This window comes from Bubalus kerabau, chromosome 19 (genome assembly GCF_029407905.1).
Source record: "Bubalus kerabau isolate K-KA32 ecotype Philippines breed swamp buffalo chromosome 19, PCC_UOA_SB_1v2, whole genome shotgun sequence".
In the NCBI taxonomy this organism is placed as follows: Eukaryota; Metazoa; Chordata; class Mammalia; order Artiodactyla; family Bovidae; genus Bubalus; species Bubalus kerabau.
Genome location: NC_073642.1, coordinates 5,519,329 through 5,544,844, shown reverse-complemented (window position 1 = coordinate 5,544,844; position 25,516 = coordinate 5,519,329). Strand labels below are relative to the sequence as shown.

Genomic DNA, 25,516 nt, shown 5'->3' with positions numbered 1-25,516 from the left:
TGGCCCAACAAATAAAAGTATTTACAAATATTTGTTTGAACAATCACAACTGAACGCAGTTGACTTGGCAGAATGAATTCTAGGCACAGACTTTTTGGTTGATAAGTTTAAAACAAAAATGATTCCCACAGATAGATGGAAAGAAAATGAAAGTTTTAAATATTTTGGTTTCCATCTGTGCATCAAATATTCCCATCTGCTCCTAGAAGCAGCTATTAATGGGATTCATTTGCTCATTTGAAAAAGTGACAAGTTCAAATCTCTTAATTTGGGGAACTATCCAAATATCAGTCACAGCATCATTTCTGTTACAGAATGAATGGTTACAGGAATCAGGATCTGGTGACTTAAGCAAAACACCGTCACACATTTCACGTGGATTTTCTTGGGACTCAGTACAGTTTACAGATGACTAACCACTGGGGTTGAGATTGACGTTATCACTAAACTCTTTTTTTTTTTTTTTTTTTTTTTTTTTTTTTAATTTTATTTTATTTTTAAACTTTACATAACTGTATTAGATTTGCCAAATATCAAAATGAATCCGCCACAGGTATACATGTGTTCCCCATCCTGAACCCTCCTCCCTCCTCCCTCCCCATTCCATCCCTCTGGGTCGTCCCCTGATGTATAGAACAGTCACTAAACTCTTAAAAAAGAAATTGTGGCTATGATACTGCATTTCACTGTTGAATTTAAGTTATTTCTAATCTCTCCACTATAAATCCTAGTAGTAAGTAGATACTCTTCCAGGGAATTTTACGTTCTCTATAACCTGGATGCAATCCTGACATTCTGCGCTATCTGTGATAGCCCCTGGGTTTGATGCAAGTGGGCTCTGATGACTCTATTTCTAAAGAGGAATTCATTTACCAGTTATCTTTGGCTGTGATGGAAATGAGAGCCCAGGTGATTCAAAACTAATGGCTCTCACTTGTGCCAAACTGATACAATAATCAGTGGAGGAAACGTGTGTTTCTTTTGTGTAGAAAAGAGCACTAGGCATAGTGAAGGGAGAAAAAGCCTATAGTTTAGTGGACTCTATTTTCTCAAAATTATTTGCTAATTAAAAGAAAAGCTTAAATGACTTCTTGATAAGTCATTTAAGTGTCTTTTGGTTCTAAATATGCATCCCTAGAAAGTTCTCACGGAGAAGGCAATGGCACCCCACTCCAGTACTCTTGCCTGGAAAATCCCACGGACGGAGGAGCCTGGTAGGCTGCAGTCCATGGGGTCACTAAGAGTCGGACACGACTGAGCGACTTCCCTTTCACTTTTCACTTCATGCATTGGAGAAGGAAATGGCAACCCACTCCAGTGTTCTTGCCTGGAGAATCCAGGAACGGCGGAACCTGGTGGGCTGCCGTCTATGGGGCCGCACAGAGTCGGACAGGACTGAAGCGACTTAGCAGCAGCAGCAGCAGAAAGTTCTCAAATTGCTGACAGCAGTGCTTAAATCAGGTAAGGATATTTGTCTCACCACAAATAATTAAGAATGAAAAATATGTTAGTAAAACTTACAAACATAAAAAGAAAAAAGGGAAAAAAACCCCCAAAAAACCCTTACAAACATCCTCAAAATTCCAGTGGTTATTCAGTGTGGAAGACAGGGCAGAGGGAGGAAGGGATTAAGATGTCACATCTTTGGTAAGGTAAAACTGGATCCCAAAAAGAAATCATTCATTTAATAGGAGATATGGAGATGTAGAAAAGAACCACTAAGACTCATTACAGATCAACATATCTCTTTGCATCCTACTTTGAAAATAGTATTCTTACAAGAAAGCATTATGGAGATGACTCTGGTTTAAGATGCCCAGCATGACTGGAAAGTAAAGTCCACCAACTACCTCCAGCTTTGATCACAAAAGGAAAAACAGATGATACGCAATGAAAGGAAATACATAAGTGTCCCTCTAAACTGTGAGATGTTCTGTTCTCTCACAAGGCATACAGTGTATTTTCCCTTCCTCAAAGACACTCAGGTCTCTTGCTCCTGACCAAATAAGATGCACAAATATGGATCATTGTCTTCTATTCTAATATAATATGTTCAGAAAGAAAAGAATTTGAGAGAGAATGGCTAGTCTTGAAAATGAGCTCTGATTTGTCATATAGTCAGAATAGAAAGGCAAGTTGGACTCTGCTCAGAGATCTGTTGGAAAGAAAGGAGAAAGTGACAATAATGAGCACATGCATTTTATAAAGAGCTGTTGGGTAGTAGAGGTGGGATCTAGTGATTTACAGGGGAAAATAAGGAAATAAATAATATTATTGGCCTCAATTCTTAATACATAAAATTGAAGAATGAAAAAAGTGAACTCATAGAATGGAGGCTTTTTTAAAAGATAGAAATGTGGAAATTCAATAGCATGACTTGAAGTGAAATAAGTTTTTCAATAATTTTGCAAGTTAGAAAGTTACCCCCTGAGGATAGAAATATGCACCAGGGAAGGTTTATATAAAGGGGAAAGGAAGGAAGAGGTTGGTTCTACTTATAATTCTCTGTCAACTAAAATGTCAGCCACATATATATAATTACATGCATTTGATATATTTATGTAATTAAACACATATATGAGAAAAGATAGACTAGTACCAGGAGGGTATGTGATGCAGAGTGACATCTCCTCGCCCATCTTACCAACCCAAATCCCTCTATCCTGAGCAGAGGCAAATGGTGGGGAAATCAGTTTTTTCCACTGATTCTCACTCTAATATTTAATGTCAGTTCTCTAGATAATGCTTTGCCACTGGAACACGTATTAATTTTCCAATTTTAGACTCCAGTATATGAAAATCAACTCTCTCAATATGGCTCTAAGACTGGTTCCCATATTGGTTACCTTTGCAACTTTAAATCGTCTGCTTCCAACTGCTTCCTTCTTCTGGAGATAAATCTTGATTCACATTGTCACACAGTAAGCTGACTTTTTGTCCCATTTCTGTTTCTAATTTCACCTACAAACAAAGTTTCCATGTCTAAAGTTTCTAGAAGTTGAAAATTTTATTTTATTTATTTTTTTTAGTTGTAATCTCACCTTTTAATGCAGGACTGTTTTTTTATTTTATTTTAAATTTAAATTTATTTATTTTAATTGGAGGCTATTTACTTTAAAATATTGTATTGGTTCTGCCACACATAAACATGAATCTGCCACTGGCGTACATGTGTTCCCCATCCTGAACCCCCTCCCACCTCCCTCCCCGTACCATCCCTCCAGGTCATCCCAGTGCACCAGCCCCAAGCATCCTGTACCCTGCATAGAACCTGGACTGGCGATTCGTTTCATATATGATATTATACATGTTTCAATGCCATTCTCCCAAATCATCCCACCCTCTCCCTCTCCCAGAGTCCAAAAGAGTGTTCTATACATCTGTGTCTCTTTTGCTGTCTCACATACAGGGTTATTGTTATCATCTTTCTAAATTCCATATATATATGCATTAGTATACTGTATTGGAGAAGGAAATGGCAACCCACTCCAGTGTTCTTGCCTGGAGAATCCCAGAGATGGGGGAGCCTGGTGGGCTGCAGTCTATGGTGTCACACAGAGTCGGACACGACTGAAGTGACTTAGCATACTGTATTGGTGTTTTTCTTTCTGGCTTACTTCACTCTGTATAATAGGCTCCAGTATCATCCACCTCATTAGAACTGATTCAAATGTATTCTTTTTAATGGCTGTGTTATACTCCATTGTGTATATGTACCACAGCTTTCTTATCCATTCATCTGCTGATGGGCATCTAGGTTGCTTCCATGTCCTGGCTATTATAAACAGTGCTGCGATGAACATTGGGGTACACATGTCTCTCAATTCTGGTTTCCTCGGTGTGTATGCCCAGCAGTGGGATTGCTGGGTCATATGGCAGTTCTATTTCCAGTTTTTCAAGGAATCTCCACACTGTTCTCCATAGTGACTCTACTACTTTGCATTCCCACCAACAGTGTAAGAGGGTTCCCTTTTCTCCACACCCTCTCCAGCATTATTGCTTGTAGACTTTTGGATCACAGCCATTCTGACTGGTGTGAAATGGTACCTCATTGTGGTTTTGATTTGCATTTCTCTGATAATGAGTGACCTTGAGCATCTTTTCATGTGTTTGTTAGCCATCTGTATGTCTTCTTTGGATAAATGTCTGTTTAGTTCTTTGGCCCATTTTTTGATTGGGTCGTTTCTTTTTCTGGAATTGAGCTGCAGGATTTGCTTGTATATTTTTGAGATTAGTTCTTTGTCAGTTACTTCACTTGCTATTATTTTCTCCCATTCTGATGGCTGTCTTTTCACCTTGCTTATAGTGTCCTTTGTTGTGCAGAAGATTTTAATTTTAATTAGGTCCTGTTTGTTTATTTTTGCTTTTATTTCCAATATTCTGGGAGGTGGGTCATAGAGGATCCTGCTGTGATTTACGTCGGAGAGTGTTTTGCCTATGTTCTCTTCTAAGAGTTTATAGTTTCTGGTCTTATGTTTAGATCTTTAATCCATTTTGAGTTTATTTTTGTGTATGGTGTTAGAAAGTGTTCTAGTTTCATTCTTTTACAAGTGGTTGACCAGTTTTCCCAGCACCACTTGTTAAAGAGATTATCTTTTTTCCATTGTATATTCTTGCTTCCTTTGTCAAAGATAAGGTGTCCATAGGTACATGGATTTATCTCTGGGCTTTCTATTTTGTTCCATTGTTACCACAGAGATAGGTAGAGCAGCATTGTGCCATTTTATTTATGCACGTCTTACTTTTTTCCTTATGATTGTCTTTCTCTTAGGCTTCTCTAGTGGTTCAGTGGTCAAGAATCTGCCTGATAATGCAGGAGATATAGGAGCTGTGGGTTTGATCCCTGGGTCAGGAAGATCTCCTGGAGGAGGAAGTGGTAACCCACTCCAATATTCTTGCCTGGCAAATCCCAGGGACAGAGGATCTGCCTACAGTCCACAGGGTTGCAAAGAGTCAGGCATGACTGAGCAGTTGCTCAGAAAGCATGCAGGTGTCTTTCTTTTATTCGTGTGTTATTGGCCCATGTTACATCATCCAATGCATACCTGCTTTGTCCCAATGCTCTTCCTCCTGACCCTCGACCAATTCAGTCCATTTCAGCTAGTGTACTCTACAGAGCATTGCCCTGGAACTCTATTCATCTATCTCCTACATTGGGTTCCCTGTCTCTTGGATCTAGTATCTTTCTTCACATTTGGTTTATTTACCTTTTTTCTTGAAGGAGGCAAACTGTCTTAGCCCTTGATATATATTAATGTTTTTATTTTACTATCACACATGTTATGGACTAATATTTCTCCAAAATTCCTCCAATGTGACTGTTTGGAGATAGGGCCTTTAAAGAGGTATAATTAAGGTTAAATGAGGTCAGAGTAGGATCCTGATCCAGTAAGACTCTGGTCTTGTAAGAAGAGGGAGAGATGTCAAGGAGGTATGCTCAGAGAAAAGTCTGCATAGGACACAGTGAGAACACAGTCGTTTGCACATCAAGGAGAGAGGCTTTATGAGGAACCAACCATGCCAACATTTTGAGCTCAGACTCCCAGCCTCCAGAACTGTGAGAAGATAAATTTCTGTGGTTTGAGCCATGCAATCTGTGCTATTTGGTTATGGAAGCCCTAGCTGACTAACACAGCATATCACATATATTTGAGTGCTCGGTATGGGAATTAAGACACAAAATTATTTTCCCCAAGACGTTTGAACACATCCTCTCAAAGCTCCTTTGTGTTTCAGCATCCAGTGTCATTGATGAGATTCTGAAACCATCATAATTTTCTTTCTATTCACAGCTGACCTATATTCCTGGTACTCCAAAATTTTACAGATTGGCATTGAAGAGAAAAATCTCTTATTTTTCTAGTCACGGTACTTGGCATTTGATTTCCTTTCCAAAATAAATACTTATTTTCCACTGAGAAATTTTTAAGTTATTTATTTCCTAGTTTCCTTAACTCCACTCACTCTGTGACCTCTTCCTAAAACGTCTATTAGGCTGGATTCTGGATTTTTTTTTTTTTTTAAAGAAATACTCCTTCTTTTCTTTACACTCATATTTACTATCCTTTCATGTTCTACTTTTTAAATTTTTATTTATTTTTAATTGCAGGATAATAGCTTTACAGTTTTGCTTTGGTTTTTGTCTTACAACACTGTGAATCAGCTGTAAGTATACATATATCTCCTCCCTCTTGAGCCTCCCTGCCCCCCTCCCCCATCTCATCCCTCTTTGTCATCACAGAGCACTAGGCTGAGCTTCCTTTGTTTTATGCAACTTCCTACTAGTTACCTGTTTTACACATGTTAATGTATATATTTCAATGCCACTTTCTCAGTTCATCCCAGCCTCTTCTTCCCTCGCTGTGTTCACAAGACTATTCTCTTCATCTGTGTCTCTGTGCCTGCCCTACAAATAGGTTCACCAGCACATTTTTTCTAGATTCCATATATATGCATTAATATGCAATTGCAGCTCAAAATCAGAAAAACAAATAACTCAATCAAAAAATGGGCAGAAGACCTAAATAAACAGTTCTCCAAAGAAGACATACAGATGGATCATGAACACTTGAAAAGTTGCTCAACATTGCTCACTATTATAGAAATGCAAATCAAAACCACAATGAGGTATCACCTCATACCAGTCAGAATGGCCATCATCAAAAAATCTACAAACTTTTAATGCTGAAAGGATGTGGAGAAAAGGGAACCTTCTTGCTCACTGTTGATGAGAATGTAAATTGACACAGCCACTATGTAGAACAATATGGAGATTCCTTTAAAAACTAGGAATAAAGCTACAATATGACCCAGCAACCTCACTACTGGGCATATACCCTAAGAAAACCACAATTTAAAAAGACACATGTACCCCAGTGTTCACTGCAGCACTATTTACGATAGCTAGGACATGGAAGAAACTTAGATGTTCATTAACAGGTGAATGGATAAAGACGCTGGATATACACAATGGAATATTACTCAACCATATAAAGAAACAAATTTCAGTCAGTTGAACTGAGGTGGATGAACCTAGAGCCTGTTATACAGAATGAAGTAAGTCATAAAGAGAAAAACAAAGAAGTTTTATTTTAAAAAGAAATTTTGTGTGCTTTCTCTCTCATTTTTTAACCAAATTTTATATTTCCTTAATATAAAGAACCTTTATTATTATTCCCCAGTTCTTAACCCATCATAAGATCCTGTTTTGTTGTATTTTTTTTTTTTTTAACAGTTGCCATGTTTAAAATTTCACTCCAGCCATGCTAATCAGAGTGTTTTGTTTGAAGTTATCTGTTTCCTAAACTTTCTCCTCTGGAATATTAGCTAATCTTTTTTTTTTTTTTTTTTTTTAATCAACATGTTTCATGTTTACATCTCAGGTTTCCTTTTACTTTGTGATGATCATGGTTATCCATTTATATTAGGTCTTAGATATAGAAAAGCTGCTGCTTAACTAGGTGCAAGGCTACAGACAGGGAGGGTAAACTCAGGAGTATCTCAGGGAACCCCTCCCCCCAACTACCTGCCTGTTTAACTCTCCTGAAGAACAAACTTTCAGGTATTTTCTGGGGGCACACATGACTTGCAGTGTGATCCTCAGGACAGGGAAAGTCATCCTCTATCTGTGAGGCTATTGTTTCCCTACCCACATCTCTAGACTTGGGCCTCTTTATGTGCTGAAGGACCCAGTGATCTCTGAGTGGCCTCCTGAACCCTGGTTCCCCACTCTCCGTGAGACGTCCCTCATCACTCAAAATGATGATCCTCCCGCTCTGGTCCTCACTGTAGTTACTGAGTGCTGTTCACTTTCTCACTACCATGGAAACGGGGGCAGGGAATGAATGTGCACTTCCCAACCTGTCCCAGGGAAAGAGATTGCTGATGAGTTGCCCCAGAAGGCAAAGAGGAGTGTCTGAACTAGTCCCTTTGAGGAGCTGAAGGATTAAGGAGTGTGTACTACACTGTCTTAGATAGAACTCAGGAGAGTAAAGAGAGGAGTCTTTGTGGTGTCAGTTCAGTTCAGTTCAGTTGCTCAGTCATGTCTGACTCTTTGCGACCCCATGAATTGCAGCACACCAGGCCTCCCTGTCCACCACCAACTCCTGGAGTCCATCCAAACCCATGTGCATTGTGTTGGTGATGCCATCCAACCATCTCATCCTCTGTCGTCCCCTTCTCCTCCTACCCTCAATCTTTCCCAGCATCAGGGTCTTTTCAAATGAGTAAGCTCTTCGCATCAGGTGGCCAAAGTATTGGAGTTTCAGCTTCAACACCAGTCCCTCCAATGAACACCCAGGACTAATCTTTAGGATGGACTGGTTGGATCTCCTTGGAGTCCAAGGGACTCTCAAGAATCTTCTCCAACACCACAGTTAAAAAGCATCAATTCTTCAGTGCTCAGCTTTCTTTACAGTCCAACACTCACATCCATACATGACTACTGGAAAAACCATAGCCTTGACTAGACGCACCTTTGTTGGCAAAGTAATGTCTCTGCTTTTGAATATGCTGTCTAGGTTGGTCATAACTTTCCTTCCAAGCAGCAAGCGTCTTTTAATTTCATGGCTGCAATCACCATCCGCAATGATTTTGGAGCCCAGAAAAACAAAGTCAGCCACTGTTTCCACTGTTTCCCCATGTATTTGCCATGAAGTGATGGGACCGGATGCCATGATATTAGTTTTCTGAATATTGAGCTTTAAGCCAACTTTTTCACTCTCTTCTTTCACTTTCATCAAGAGGCTCTTTAGTTCTTCTTCACTTTCTGCCATAAAGGTGGTGTCATCTGCATATCTGAGGTTATTGATATTTCTCCTGGCAATCTTGATTCCAGCTTGCGCTTCCTCCAGCCCAGCGTTTCTCATGATGCTCTCTGCATATAAGTTAAATAAGCAGGGTGACAATATACAGCCTTGACATACTCCTTTTCCTATTTGGAACCAGTCTTGTTCCATGCCCACTAGGTAGGTGTATTCCCAAGGCCTTGGAACATTAGGAGATGCTGGAAAGGTAACTCCCAACTACATGTGCTCAGTCGCTTTAGTCATGTCTGACTCTTTGTGATCCCATGAACCATAGCCCACTAGGAACCTCTGTCCATCAGATTTTCAAAGCAAGAATACAAGAGTAGGTTGCCATGCCCTCCTCCAGGGGATCTTCCTGACCCAGGGATCAAACCTGCACCTCCTGCATTTCAGGTGAGTTCTTTACCTGCTGAGCCATCAGGGAAGCCCACTACCAACTATAATAAATATAAAAAACAAGGCTTTGCAGAAAGCTGTTTCATTCAGGATATCCAATGATATCTTGGAATAGAGAAAAAAGAAGTGTTGGGGGGTAGGGGGAAGTGGGCAGAGAGAGAGAGAGAGAGAGAAGGAAGAAACAGCAAAGATGCACCAGGCATTTGGTAGCAGTGGAAGGTGGAAAGTATGAGGAAGGCAAAACCTCCTAGAGGACTGAGATGTTCAGAAGATTTAAAAAGAAAGGGGTATCCTTCTAACTAGGTGCCAGCCAACCTGTGTGCTGGAACATGGCAACCCTCCCTATTGATAGCTAGCAGGAGGTGTCCAGCCCCTCCCAGTGTTTGCGGCCTCCAGAACACTGTCTAGTGTGTAGCGTGGTCACTCACAGTTTGGAGCTATGAAGGAAACAGCTTTCAGCCTGCGGACATAGTGATCCAGGAGACTGGAGAGACAGTGTTTTAAATGTCATAATTTGATGAACATTTAAGTGGCTTCCATACCTTGACTATTGTTAATGCTACTTTAATAAATGTGGGAGTGCAGATACCGCTTTTGTAACCTGTTTTCATTTCCTTTGGTTCAAGGGATGAGTGGAGAAAGAGAATGTCAATTCAGCCATGAAGAAGAAGGAAATCTGGCCATTTGCAGCAGTGAAGGTGGACCTTGAGCCTCATTTGCTAAGTAAGTCAAAGAAAGACAGATACTGAATAATATCACTTACAGAATCTAACAAAGCGAACTCAGTAAAAGAGAGTAGAATGGTGGTTACCGGGTGATTGGGAGTGAAGGAATTCAGGAGATTGTGGTCAAAGGGTACAAACCTACAACTACAAGATGAAGAAATCCTGGGGACCTAATGCACAGCAGAGTGATTACAGTCAACAGTACTAGGCTATAAACTTCAAAGTCACTAAGAGGCTATATCTTAATTGTTTTCACCACACAAAAGAAATAATTATTATGTGAAGTGATAGAGGTGTTGGCTAATGCTACAGTGGTAATGGTACTGCAATATATACATGTATGAAATAAGCATGCTGCATGCCCTAAACTTACACAGTGTTATGTGTCAACGGTATCTCAATAAAAAGACCATATGTTCATTTTAAAATTTTGCATTGGGCATTACAAGTGTTATGATACTGAGATAAGGCATATATTTTTATGTCTAATCTTATTTACAAGTGGTCAAGAAGGATACATAAGTGAACATTAACATCTTAGGAATCCATAAACTAAAATGGGTGGGAACGGGCAAATTTAATTTAGATGACTATTATATCTACTATTGTAGGCGAAAATTCCTTAGAAGAAATGAGGTAGCCCTCATAGCTAACAAAAGAGTCTAAAATGCAGTACTTGGGTGCAATCTCAAAAACGACAGAATGATCTCAGTTTATTTCCAAGGCAAACCACTCAACATCACAGTAATCTAAGTCTATGCCCCAACTACTGATACTGAAGAAGCTGAAGTTGACTCATTCTATGAAGACTTAGAAGACCTTCTAGAAATAGTACCAAAAAAGATGCTCTTTTCATCATAGGGGTGCAAAAGTAGAAAGTCAAGAGATACCTGGAGTAACAAGCAGGTTTCGGGTTAGAGTAAAAATGAAGCAGGGCAAAGGCTAACAGTTTTATCAAGAGAACACACTGGTCATAGAAAACAGTGTTTTCCAACAATGCAAGAGATGATTCTACACATTCACATCACCAAATGGTCAATACCAAAATCAGATTGATTATATTCTTTGCAGAGGAAGCTGTAGAAGCTGTCTATAGTCAGCAAAAAAAGACCTGAAGCTGACTGTGGCTTAGATCATGACCTCCTTATTGTAAAACTCAGGCTTAAATTGAAGAAAGCAGGGAAAACCAATAGGCCACTCAGGTATGACCTAAATCAAATCTCTTATGATTATACAATGTAGGTAATGAATAGATTCAAGGGATTAGGTCTGGTAGACAGAATGCCTGAAGAACTATGGACAGAGGTTTGTAATACTATATAGGAGGTGGTGACTAAAACCATCCCAAAGCAAAAGAAGTGCAAGAATAAAGTAGTTGTCTGAGGAGGCTTTACAAATAGCTGAGGAAAGAAGACAAGTGAAAGGCAAGGGAGAAAGGGAAAGATACACCCAACTGAAAGCAGAGTTCTAGAGAATAGCAAGGAGAGAAAAGAAGGCCTTCTTCAATGAACAATGCAAAGAAATAGAGGAAAACAACAGAAAGGGAAAGACTAGAGATCTCTTCAAGAAAACTGGAGATTTTGAGGAACATTTCATGCGAGGATGGGTATGATGAAAGACAGAGAGTATGGACCTAACAGAAGCAGAAGAGATTAAAAAGAGGTGGCAAGATTACACAGAAGAAGTATAAAGGTCATAATCATCTGGATAAACACGTGATGTGATCACTCACCTAGAGTCAGACGTAGTGGATTGTGAAGTCAAGTGACACTTACGAAGCATTGCTATGAACAAAGGTGGTTGGTTGTGGTGATGGAATTCCAGCTGAGTTATTTCAAATGAGAAAGCTAATTCTTAGGTAGATTGATAAGGAGTCCAGGGCCCTCAAGAAGGAAGGGGTCCAGGGCCCTAGAGGAGGAGAAAGGGGTCTGGGGTTCTCAAGGAGGAGAAAAGGACAAACTTTTTTTTTTTCTACATTGCTTTGTATTCCTCACATAAGACGATTTTTCTTAAACTCTGAATTGTTACGACAATGGTTTTTAAGACTAACTTTCTTTAATCCAAGAGCTAATGACTACACAACTAAACAACTCATCTTGCTCAAGGGTATGTTTTTCCTTAAACTCTGTACTAATGATTATATAACAACAATGTATCTTATCCAAGGACTTGTTTCTCCTTCTTAACAAGAACCTTCTGACTAATCCTCTTATATTAAGACAAATGTTGTGGGAGTGGGTCTGGTAAAAGCATATAAGGCCTTGATGAAACTAGTGAGTGAGGCACTCTCTTCCCCCTTCTGATGTCTGTGTCAGAAGATTTCTCTCTCCTTTTTCACTGTAATAAAACTTCTGCCACACAAAAGCTCTGAATGATCAAATCTGGTCCCTGATCCCAAAGCTAAATCTTTTTCTTTGGAGGTCACAAATCCAACATTGTTCACCACAGGCTATCAAAAAAAGATGGTGCTATTAAAATGATGCAATCAATATACCAGCAAATTTGGAAAACTCAGCAGTGGCCATAAAACTGGAAAAGGTCAGTTTTCATTCCAATCCAAAGAATGTTCAAACTATTGTACAATTATGTTCATTTCACATGCTAGTAGGGTTCTGATAAAAATCCTTCAACTAGGCTTCAGTAGTACGTGAACTGAGAACTTCCAGATGGAGAAGCTGGGTTAAGAACAGGCAGTGGAACCAGAGATCAAATTGCCAACATTTGTTGGATCATAGAAAAAACAAGGGATTTCCAGAAAAACATCTACTTGTGCTTCATTGACTATACTAAAGCCTTTGGTGTGTGGGTCACAACAAACTGTGGAAAATTCTTAAAGAGATGGGGGTACCAGATCACCTTACCTGTCTTTGAGAAACCTATATGTAGGTCAAGAACAACGTGGAACAACAGACTGCTTCAGAATTGGGAAAGGAGTTTGACAAGGGTGTATATTGTCATCCTGCTCATTTAAATTATATGCAGAGTTCATCATGTGAAATGTCAGGATGGATGAATCACAAGCTGTAATCAAGATTGCCAGGAGAAATATCAACAACCTCAGATAAGCAGATGATACCACTCTAACGGTAGAAAGTGAAAAGGAACTAAAGAGTTCTTGATGATGGCGAATGACACGAGTGAAAAAGCTGGTTTAAAACTCAACGTTTAAAAAATGAAGATCATGGCATCTGGTCCCATAGACTTCCTGGCTAACAGAAGGGGAAAAAGTGGAAGCAGTGACAGACTGTATTTTCTTGGTCTCCAAAATAACTTTGGATGGTAACTGCAGCCATGAAATTAAAAGACATTTGTTCCTTGGAAATAAAGTTATGACAAACTTAGACAGTATACTGAAAAAGCAAAGACATCACTTTGCCTATAAAGGTCTTTATAGTCAAAGGTATGGTTTTTCCAGTAGCCATGTATGGATGTTAGAGTTGGACCATAAGGAAGGCTGAGCGCTGAAAAATTGATGCTTTTGATGCTAGAGAAGACTCTTGAGATTCTCTTGGACTGAAAGGAGATCAAGCCAATCAGTCTTAACAGAAATCAACCCTGATTATTCATTGGAAGAACTGATGCTGTAGCTGTAGCCCCAACACTTTGGCCACCTGATGTGAGGAGCTGATTCTTTGGAAAAGACCCTGATGCTGGGAAAGACTGAAGGCAAAAGGAGAATGGGGGAAGCAGAGGATGATGCTTAGATAGTATTACTGACTCAATGAACATGAATTTGAACAAACTCTGGGAGACTGTAAAGGACAGGGGAGCTTGACCCAGTCCACGGAGTTGCAAAGAGTAGGATACAATTAGTGACTGAACAACAACAACATTTACACATAAAGCCCAATATGCATCTCTTAAGTCACCCCAGCACTCGGAAAACTCTAAGAAATTCAACTTTTTCCTTGTGTTCCTTCACAGACAATCTCTGTCCTGAGAAACTGGCTGCTCTAGGTCCATCCTTTCACTGACCAAGGACAAAAGGCATTTGAAAACCTGCCTTGGAGCACACAGTAGGACTCTTGTTATTTAAACAGTTAATAATAACTTGTTTCAAAATATAATTAGCATTTTCCCTTTTGAACTGTAAGATCTTTTTAATTTATTTACCGAATTTAAAAAGCCCTCAGTGTTTTGGGTCAAATTGCCTATAGATAAAGAGAAAGATGGATGGATACCCTAGTGTTTCACATACTATTCTAAATGTTCATCAGCAGTAAAACAAACAAACAAACATATAAACAAACAAAAAAAAAACCTTGAAAACAATACAATCTGGCCAATTGAAATGTGATTTTGTATAAAAAGTCAATCTAAAAAAAAAAAAACTGGCTCATTGTATTCATTTCTTATTGCTGCTTTGACAGATTATGCCAAATTTGGCTGAAAACAACACAAATTTTTATCTGAAGGTCAGAGGTTTCAAATGGGTCTGCAGGTCTTCCTTCCTTCTGGAGGATCCAGCAGAGAATCTGTTCCCAGCCTTTCCAGGCTTATAAAAGGAAACTTCATTCCTTGGGCTGTGGACTGCATCTCTCCCACCTGTTTCCATCCTCACATCTTATCTAACCTTCCTGCCTCCATCTTATACGAAGAAGCCTTGTGATTACCTGGGGTCCACCTGGATAATCTAATATACCTTGCACCTCAAGGTCCCTCATGTATTATATCAGCATAGTCCTTTCTGCCATGTAACATAATATATTCCTAGGTTATAGGCATTAGGATATGGACATCTTTGGTGGAAGGAATGGGCCCATTACCCTGCCTTCCACATTCACTAACAACCTATAAAATGTAACCAAATACTAGTTATTTTCTGGGGAATTTTGGCATCTTCAGAGCCAATTTAGAAGAAAGGATGCTAGGCAGACCTGAACCTCCTCAACTTGAAAACTCCAGACCTGGATCTCAGCCTGGCTCTGCCCCTTAGGAGGGAGCCCCTTAGGTGACTGCTGGCTCAGGCACCATCCCACTCTCAAGGTCTCTTGATAAGCCACCCTACAATTTCATGCCTCTGAGCTTCATATCAGGTTTGGAGTTGAAACCTCCCAGTTCACAAGCTGTTTTTACATTTTTATGTTAACTCTTATTAACTACTGTTTTATTATCTGGTCACATTGCTATTTCTGGATTTTGACAATCCAAATAAAGTTGGATGATTCTGAACTGATCATTATCCATGGTCTGACTTCCTCAAAGCATCACACTGCAAAGATTCCACGGGCTATTGACTCTCTACTGGAGGAAGTAACCTGAGAGGTGTCAACTACAAACTGGCACTTGCCATTGACATTTGACATCTACCTCTAGAAGATTTAAATCATGTGCTGCTGTATATGCTGACTCTTGACACTCCCTGAAAGAAGTTTAGGGTGGAGAGCAGAAATGAGGCACACTGTGCTCTGGGAAAAACTGGCAGAACAGTCTTAAGATACTCTAATATTTTCAGGAACCGATTTTATGAGTTCAGTTCTTGTATCTCCTCATATCTAGAAAAGCCCTGAAATCTTTCATGGTGACATTTGCTCCATGTGATTAGCAGAAACTTTCTGCAAAGAAAATATGTGCTTGATTGCTTTGTACTCCCCTTTCATCAAAATCACGTTTATACTGATCTTCCCTGTTATTTCTTTGGATCAGTTTCTCAGAGCTATCTGACATACTGTTTCCCTTACATGTAGTACAACCCCTCTTACATGTAGTCTCTGTAGGCTATCATCCTCATTTTGCCCCAGAAAAAACTCATGTCGTTTACTTTTTAAGTTAAGAGGGACAAGAGAGACGTGTTCCCACGCAGACTGCCAGCTGAAGCTGGTGTCTGGAGCTCTTGACTCTTGATTTCACAGAACATTTCCAAGGAGGAACCCCAGTCCCTAAGGTATGAGGTATAAGCCTCTGCTCCTGCCTGTGCAGAGGATCAGTCATGGGGCAAGATATACCTGTGCAGATCAGCATCATTCAAAAAGCCAAGCAGGACATGGGAGTTATGGACTTTTGCTGCTGGGAGCCATTGAAGCATGCCCAGAGCTGGTCCCTGTTCAGGCTGGGCCTGGGCAAGCAGTCAAAGATAAGAGAAGCAGGTTGTGGGAGGGGTGGTGATTTGGAGGCCTGGAGTGGCCTTCGGTGGTGTTTGGCCAGGTGGGACCAGAGCAGGGCTGACTCTGAGGATAGGGATGTGGCCACAGAAAAGATCTTCAAATTTAAACTAGACAGTGAAGTTTCCTTGATTAAAATAACACAGAAACCTAGAATAACATTCAAGAACCCTCCTATGTGATTGCTTCATCTTAGAGGGTGCCTCCACTGTGCTCTGATGCCCTGCCTCTTTGAGGGTCCCTCATGCCCTGAACTCCTTCCTGCTCTGGGCCCCTGGCCCTTCTCTGCCCTCCAGCTCTGTGTGCAAACCCCTCTTACATGTAGTCTCTGCCTGAAGGCAGCCTCTCAGAGAGACCCTTCCCAATGTCACCCCATCTCACTCACTCACACCCCCTCACCCTGGTCTTCCCTTTCCCAGTCTTTATCCCCACCTGACTCACAATTTCCATCAGTTCTGGTTAGTGTGCTGAGCAGCCAGGGAATTGCATGGTCCCCTCTGAGCTCTGGGGCAGGGTCTCTGCAATTATTAGAAGAACTGGAAAACTGAAGAAAAACAAATTCTCCAGGGAAACCTGAAGATTCTTCAAAGCAAGGTGATTATGGTCAGGAATCTGGAAAATTAATTTCAAGCGTTAGGTTAAATCAGTTCTCTCATTAGAGAGGGGGAAATAAGGTACATTAGAGAATGACACAACCTTTATGAACGACCCTGTTTAAAGTAGGAGATTTAAAATTTCAATAGCCAGTCATTTACTCCTCTCCCCAAAGAAAAACTGAGTTATTTAGAGAAGCTAAAAATAAAAGAATCAAAACTCAGCTCAAGGTAGAATGGGAATTATCCTTCCCATTCGATTATATTGCAAAAGAAAACCCCAATAGCACAGGGCAGATTAAGTCCTGAGTGCAGCAAGATTAGTGAGTTGCTGCCTTCCTTGCCAGAGATAAGCTTGTGGACTCACTGTCCTGCTGTGTCCCCTGAGGCTCTGAGTATGGACACTAGGGCCCTTTATGGTCTTCCTAGAAGAAACTTATACCAGAGAGAACTTCCTATCTTTAAAATTGCATTTTTCTAAGAGCAAAAGGAATCAGTGCACACAGAGGCAGGAAACCCTTGGGAAAACACATGACCAGGTTAATACAGAGCAGGTATCAGAGACAAAAAATTTCAGATTAAAAGTTTAAACTGCTAGACAGAATGTTGTGCTATTATTTATAACAAAATCCTCTGAACGTGGACACTTCAGATTCTGAGATTTTTATTTGCATAGTAATATGGTTAGATTACTTTGGAAAACTCTTATGGATGTAATATTGTCTGCCTCGCCTGGTGTCAGGTTTGCAGGGATTGGTGGGGAGGTGTCCACTCTCAGGGAGTCAAATTCTCCCAAACATCCTGCCCCACATTTTCCTGCCAATGTCTTTAATTTCCACTGCTGTTACCTAGTCCAAGCTCACTCTTCTTGCTGCAAGACTGGTCAATGAACCCAAGACAGGAAAAACCATAGCCTTGACTAGACGGACCTTTGTTGGCAAAGTAATGTCTCTGCTTTTGAATATGCTATCTAGGTTGGTCATAACTTTCTTTCCAAGGAGTAAGCGTCTTTTAATTTCACGGCTGCTACCGGCGCACTAAGCACAGGCGGCTGCGACCATCCCACTAAGCGCAGCTAAGAAGAGCTACCCCACGTCCGAGGTCAGGGACAGAAGCTTGGAGGACCCCATGCCTGAAGAGCGGCGGCCAAGAGGAGTTACTCCACGTCCGAGGTCAGGGGCAGCAGCCGAGAGTGCCAGACTGCGACGGCGCAGGAAGGGCCGGGAGGAGCTACCCAGCGTCCAAGGTCGGGGTGGGGGGGCGGGGCAGCGGCCAAGAGGAGTTACCCCGCGTCCTAGGTCAGGGGCGGCGGCCTGGAGGGGCAGCCCCACGCCTCCACACCCGAGGCCAGGGGCGAGGGCCGGAAAGAACAACCCCACGCCTGAGGCCGGGGCGGCGGCCAGGAGGACCAACCGCACAACAAAGCTGTGGCTGCGCAGGTGCAGGAGGGCCTAGAGAGGCTATCCCACGTTGAAGGTCAGGAAGGGCTGCGGTGAGGTGAGGAGATACCCCCCCTCCAAGGTAAGGAGCAGCGGCTGCACTTTGCTGGAGCAGCCTGAAGAGATACCCCATGCCCAAGGTAAGAGAAACCCAAGTAAGACGGTAGGTGTTGCAAGAAGGCATCAGAGGGCAGACACACTGAAACCATACTCACAGAAAACTAGTCAATCTAATCACACTAGAACCACAGCCTTGTCTAACTCAATGAAACTAAGCCATGCCCGTGGGGCAATCCAAGATGGGCGGGTCATGGTGGAGAGATCTGACAGAATGTGGTCCACTGGAGAAGGGAATGGCAAACCACTTCAGTATTCTTGCCTTGAGAACCCCACGGACCATATGAAAAGGCAAAATGATAGGATACTGAAAGAGGAACTCCCCAGGTTAGTAGGTGCCCAATATGCTACTGGAGATCAGTGGAGAAATAACTCCAGAAATAATGAAGGGATGGAGCCAAAGCAAAAACAATACCCAGCTGTGGATGTGACTGGTGATAGAAGCAAGGTCCGATGCTGTAAAGAGCAATATTGCATAGGAACTGGAATGTCAGGTCCATGAATCAAGGCAAATTGGAAGTGGTCAAACAAGAGATGGCAACAGTGAATGTCGACATTCCAGGAATCAGCGAACTAAAATGGACTGGAATGGGTGAATTTAACTCAGATGGAAGGCTAGAGTCTCAAAATAACCATCTTATCAGGGCCTGGTTGCCAGGTTCTTTTATGGGTCAGAGATGGGTGGGGAGGAAGGGGAGGAAGCAAAGTAAAAAGACTATTCAATCCTTGGAAATGTCCCCTAGAATGGCAGGTCTCAGGCAGGGGAATGTGTTAGTGTAACTTCCTTACAGTCCTTCACAGGTGGGCAGCTCAGGTTACCTCCCTGAGGCAGGCCATTATGTATGTTTATAATAACAAGAAAGGGTTAGTCACAGGGGCAGATCCAATGTAAATTTAAAACTAACCCTTCCCAGCTACACTACTGCACAAATCTCAGGTTGAAGAAGGTCTAATAGGCTTGCCTGCGGAGGAGTAGGACGGGGAGAACACTTTCTCCCCCACAAATTCATCAAAAGAGCATTTAAACGTGGAGTAAATTCCACAAAACAACTTCTGAATGCCGGCAGAGGACATCAGGCACCCAGAAAAGCAGCCCAACTCTTCGAAAGGAGATAACCGAGTGGCGGGGAGGCGATAAGTCGCAGCATTGGCGCCCGCCAAACACCTCATCACCTGAGCTGCTCGACCTGGGAAGAACACAAAACGCAGGCCCAACCGAGTCTGCGCCTCTGAGGACTACCCGAGTGCCTGAACCTGAGCGGCTTGGACCTGGGAGCTCAGCCCAGGGCCGGCCTCTGATTGTTCCCGGCGGAACAACCTAGAGCCCGAGCAGTGTGGGCAGGGAGGCTACACGCCCCGTGAGCGGGGGCAGACCCAGTATCTGTTTGCAGCATCCCTCCCTCCCTCCCCACAGCGCGGCTGAACAAGTGAGCCTAAATTAAAAAAAAAAAAAAAAAAATAGTGTCCTCAACCATCCCCTTTGTGTCAGGGCGGGAACCAGACACTAAAGAGATCAGCAAACAGAAGAAGCTATAACAGAGGGAAACGCCTTGGAAGCTACAGGCCATAGATTAAAACCCTGTGGTTACTACGGATTACATAGGAAGGGGCCTATAGATCTTGAGAAATATAAGTCGGACTAAGGAACTGCCAAAAATGAACTGAACCCACAATACTCACAACAAAACCAGAGAAAGACCTAGATATATTTTTACTATTTTTACGATCAATCTTTCTTTCTTTCTTTTTTTTTTAATTAAAAAAAAAATTTTTTTTAAGTCCTCTATTGTCCTTTAATTTTCACTTTTATAAATATTACTTCGCAAAAAAAAAAAAAGACCCTATTTTTTTTTTCTTCTTCAGCAAACTTCATATATATATTTTATAATTTTTTGACCGTGGTTTTTTTTTTTTTTTTTTTTTTTCTTTTTCTTCTTTTCTTTAACATTGTATTTTTGAAATTCCAAACTCTACTCTAGATTTTTAATTTTAGCCTTTTGATATATGTTATCAATTTTGTACCTATAGTTTTTTTCATAATTGCTGTGACTTTTTTTTTCCTCTGTTTCTTTCTCTTCTTCTTTTATATAACATCGTATATCTGCAATTCAAAACTCTACTCAAGATTTTTAATTTATGCTTTTTGGTATTTGATATCAATTTTGTACCTGTATTTTCTTTATAATTTTTGCGACATTGTTTTTGTTGGTTTGTTTGTTTTCTCTCTTTATTTTTCTTCTTCTTTTTTTTTTTTTTTTTTTTAACGTTGTATTTTTGAAATCCAAACTCTACTCTAGATTTTTAATTTTTGCTGTTTGGTATTAGTTATCAATTTTGTACCTGTAGTTTCTTTATTACTTTCACGACCTTGTTTGTTTTTCTTTGTTCGTTTTTTCTCTCTTTCTTTTCCTTCTCCTTTTCATTAACATCGCATTTTTGAAATTCCAAACTCTACTCTAGATTTCTAATTTTTGTTTTTATGTATTTGTTACCAATTTTGTACCTTTAAGAACCCAATCTTCAGGACCCATTTTTCACTAGTGTACGAGATTACTGGCTTGACTGCTCTCTCTCCCTTTGGACTCTCCATTTTCTCCACCAGGTCACCTGTATCTCCTCCCTAACCCCTCTCTACTCTACCCAACTCTGTGAATTTCTGTGTGTTCCAGACGGTGGAGAACACTTAAGGAACAGATTACTGGCTGGATCTGTCTCCCTCCTTTTCATTTCCCCCTTTTATCCTTCTGGCCACCTCTGTCTCCTGCCTCCTTCTTCTCTTCCCTGTATAACTCCGTGAACATCTCTGAGCGGTACAGTTGTGGAGTGCACATAAGGAAGTGACTACTGGCTAGCCCACTCTCTCCACTATTGATTCCACCTCATCTCATTTGGGTCACCTCTAACTCCCTCCTCCCTCTTCTCTTCTCCATGTAACGCTGTGAACCTCTCTGAGTGACCCTCACAGTAGAGAAACTTTTCATCCTTAACGTAGAGGTTTTATCAGTGGTGCTGTATAGAAGGAGAAGTTTTGAAACTACTGTAAAATTAAGACCGATAACTGGAAGTAGGAGGCTTAAGTCCAATCCCTGACTCAGGGGAACTCCTGACTCCAAGGAACATTAATTGACAGGAGCTCATCAAACGCCTCCATACTGACACTGAAACCAAGCACCACACAAGGGCCAACAAGTTCCAGGGAAAGACATAAAAAGCAAATTCTCCAGCAACAAAGGAACACAGCCCTGAGCTTCAAGATACAGGCTGCCCAAAGTCACCCCAAAACCGTAGACATCTCATAACTCATTACTGGACATTTCATTACACTCCAGAGAGAAGAAATACAGCTCCATCCACCAGAACATCGACACAAGCTTCCCTAACCAGGAAACCTTGACAAGCCACCTGTACAAACCCACACACAGCGAGGAAACGCCACAATAAAGAGAACTCCACAAACTGCCAGAATACAGAAAGGACACCCCAAACTCAGCAATTTAAACAAGATGAAGAGACAGAGGAATAGCCAGCAGATAAAGGAACAGGATAAATGCCCACCAAACCAAACAAAAGAGGAAGAGATAGGGAATCTACCTGATAAAGAATTTCGAATAATGATAGTGAAATTGATCCAAAATCTTGAAATTAAAATGGAATCACAGATAAATAGCCTGGAGGCAAGGATTGAGAAGATGCAAGAAAGGTTTAACAAGGACTTAGAAGAAATAAAAAAGAGTCAATATATAATGAATAATGCAATAAGTGAAATTAAAAACACTCTGGAGGCAACAAATAGTAGAATAACAGAGGCAGAAGATAGGATTAGTGAATTAGAAGATAGAATGGTAGAAATAAATGAATCAGAGAGGATAAAAGAAAAACGAATTAAAAGAAATGAGGACAATCTCAGAGACCTCCAGGACAATATTAAACGCTACAACATTCGAATCATAGGGGTCCCAGAAGAAGAAGACAAAAAGAAAGACCATGAGAAAATACTTGAGGAGATAATAGTTGAAAACTTCCCTAAAATGGGGAAGGAAATAATCACCCAAGTCCAAGAAACCCAGAGAGTCCCAAACAGGATAAACCCAAGGCGAAACACCCCAAGACACATAGTAATCAAATTAACAAAGATCAAACACAAAGAACAAATATTAAAAGCAGCAAGGGAAAAACAACAAATAACACACAAGGGAATTCCCATAAGGATAACAGCTGATCTTTCAATAGAAACTCTTCAAGCCAGGAGGGAATGGCAAGACATACTTAAAATGATGAAAGAAAATAACCTACAGCCCAGATTATTGTACCCAGCAAGGATCTCATTCAAGTATGAAGGAGAAATCAAAAGCTTTTCAGACAAGCAAAAGCTGAGAGAATTCTGCACCACCAAACCAGCTCTCCAACAAATACTAAAGGATATTCTCTAGACAGGAAACACAAAAATTGTGTATAAATTTGAACCCAAAACAATAAAGTAAATGGCAACGGGGTCATACTTATCAGTAATTACCTTAAACGTAAATGGGTTGAATGCCCCAACCAAAAGACAAAGACTGGCTGAATGGATACAAAAACAAGACCCCTGCATATGTTGTCTACAAGAGACCCACCTCAAAACAGGAGACACATACAGACTGAAAGTGAAGGGCTGGAAAAAGATTTTCCATGCGAATAGGGACCAAAAGAAAGCAGGAGTAGCAATACTCATATCAGATAAAATAGACTTTAAAACAAAGGCTGTGAAAAGAGACAAAGATGGTCACTACATAATGATCAAAGGATCAATCCAAGAAGAAGATATAACAATTATAAATATATATGCACCCAACACGGGAGCACCGCAGTATGTAAGACAAATGCTAACAAGTATGAAAGAAGAAATTAACAATAACACAATAATAGTGGGAGACTTTAATACCCCACTCACACCTATGGATAGATCAACTAAACAGAAAATTAACAAGGAAACACAAACTTTAAACGATACAATAGACCAGTTAGACCTAATTGATATCTATAGGACATTTCATCCCAAAACAATGAATTTCACCTTCTTCTCAAGCGCACATGGAACCTTCTCCAGGATAGATCACATCCTGGGCCATAAAGCTAGCCTTGGTAAATTCAAAAAAATAGAAATCATTCCAAGCATCTTTTCTGACCACAATGCAGTAAGATTAGATCTCAATTACAGGAGAAAAACTATTAAAAAATCCAACATATGGAGGCTGAACAACACACTGCTGAATAACCAACAAATCACAGAAGAAATCAAAAAAGAAATCAAAATTTGCATAGAAACGAATGAAAATGAAAACACAACAACCCAAAACCTGTGGGACACGGTAAAAGCAGTCCTAAGGGGAAAGTTCATAGCAATACAGGCACACCTCAAGAAACAAGAAAAAAGTCAAATAAATAACCTAACTCTACACCTAAAGCAACTAGAAAAGGAAGAAATGAAGAACCCCAGGGTTAGTAGAAGGAAAGAAATCTTAAAAATTAGAGCAGAAATAAATGCAAAAGAAACAAAAGAGACCATAGCAAAAATCAACAAAACCAAAAGCTGGTTCTTTGAAAGGATAAATAAAATTGACAAACCATTAGCCAGACTCATCAAGAAACAAAGGGAGAAAAATCAAATCAATAAAATTAGAAATGAAAATGGAGAGATCACAACAGACAACACAGAAATACAAAGGATCATAAGAGACTACTATCAACAATTATATGCCAATAAAATGGACAACGAGGAAGAAATGGACAAATTCTTAGAAAAGTACAACTTTCCAAAACTCGATCAGGAAGAAATAGAAAATCTTAACAGACCCATCACAAGCATGGAAATTGAAACTGTAATAAAAAATCTTCCAGCAAACAAAAGCCCAGGTCCAGACGGCTTCACAGCTGAATTCTACCAAAAATTTAGAGAAGAGCTAACACCTATCCTGCTCAAACTCTTCCAGAAAATTGCAGAGGATGGTAAACTTCCAAACTCATTCTATGAGGCCACCATCACCCTAATACCAAAACCTGACAAAGATCCCACAAAAAAAGAAAACTACAGGCCAATATCACTGATGAACATAGATGCAAAAATCCTTAACAAAATTCTAGCAATCAGAATCCAACAACACATTAAAAAGATCATACACCATGACCAAGTGGGCTTTATCCCAGGGATGCAAGGATTCTTCAATATCCGCAAATCAATCAATGTAATACACCACATTAACAAATTGAACAATAAAAACCATATGATTATCTCAATAGATGCAGAGAAAGCCTTTGACAAAATTCAACATCCATTTATGATAAAAACTCTCCAGAAAGCAGGAATAGAAGGAACATACCTCAACATAATCAAAGCTATATATGACAAACCCACAGCAAACATTATCCTCAATGGTGAAAAATTGAAAGCATTTCCTATAAAGTCAGGAACAAGACAAGGGTGCCCACTTTCACCATTACTATTCAACATAGTTTTGGAAGTTTTGGCCACAGCAATCAGAACAGAAAAAGAAATAAAAGGAATCCAAATTGGAAAAGAAGAAGTAAAGCTCTCACTGTTTGCAGATGACATGATCCTCTACATAGAAAACCCTAAAGACTCCACCAGAATATTACTAGAACTAATCAATGACTATAGTAAAGTTGCAGGATATAAAATCAACACACAGAAATCCCTTGCATTCCTATACACTAATAATGAGAAAACAGAAAGAGAAATTAAGGAAACAATTCCATTCACCATTGCAACGGAAAGAATAAAATACTTAGGAATATATCTACCTAAAGAATCTAAAGACCTATATATAGAAAACTATAAAACACTGGTGAAAGAAATCAAAGAGGACACTAACAGATGGAGAAATATACCATGTTCATGGATTGGAAGAATCAATGTAGTGAAAATGAGTATACTACCCAAAGCAATCTATAGATTCAATGCAATCCCTATCAAGCTACCAACAGCATTCTTCACAGAGCTAGAACAAATAATTTCACAATTTGTATGGAAAAACAAAAAACCTCGAATAGCCAAAGCGATCTTGAGAAAGAAGAATGGAACTGGAGGAATCAACCTACCTGACTTCAGGCTCTACTACAAAGCCACAGTTATCAAGACAGTATGGTACTGGCACAAAGACAGAAATATAGATCAATGGAACAAAATAGAAAGCCCAGAGATAAATCCACGCACATATGGACACCTTATCTTCGACAAAGGAGGCAAGAATATACAATGGATTAAAGACAATCTCTTTAACAAGTGGTGCTGGGAACTCTGGTCAACCACTTGTAAAAGAATGAAACTAGAACACTTTCTAA

General features: G+C 40.3%; 1 protein-coding gene across 6 annotated transcripts in view; it reads right to left on the bottom strand.

Moving 5' to 3' along the window:
• The window catches only part of GABRG3 (gamma-aminobutyric acid type A receptor subunit gamma3), a 650,486-nt gene that overhangs the window by 376,002 nt on the left and 248,968 nt on the right, over positions 1–25,516 (bottom strand). The window contains exon 3 of one of the 6 annotated variants that reach the window (XM_055556667.1): positions 16,471–16,641. The exons of the other annotated variants lie outside the window; for them this stretch is intronic. Coding sequence (XP_055412642.1) covers positions 16,471–16,479 — 9 coding nt within the window. The 5' untranslated portion in view covers positions 16,480–16,641. The remainder of the gene's footprint in view (positions 1–16,470; positions 16,642–25,516) is intronic. 6 annotated transcript variants of the gene reach the window in all.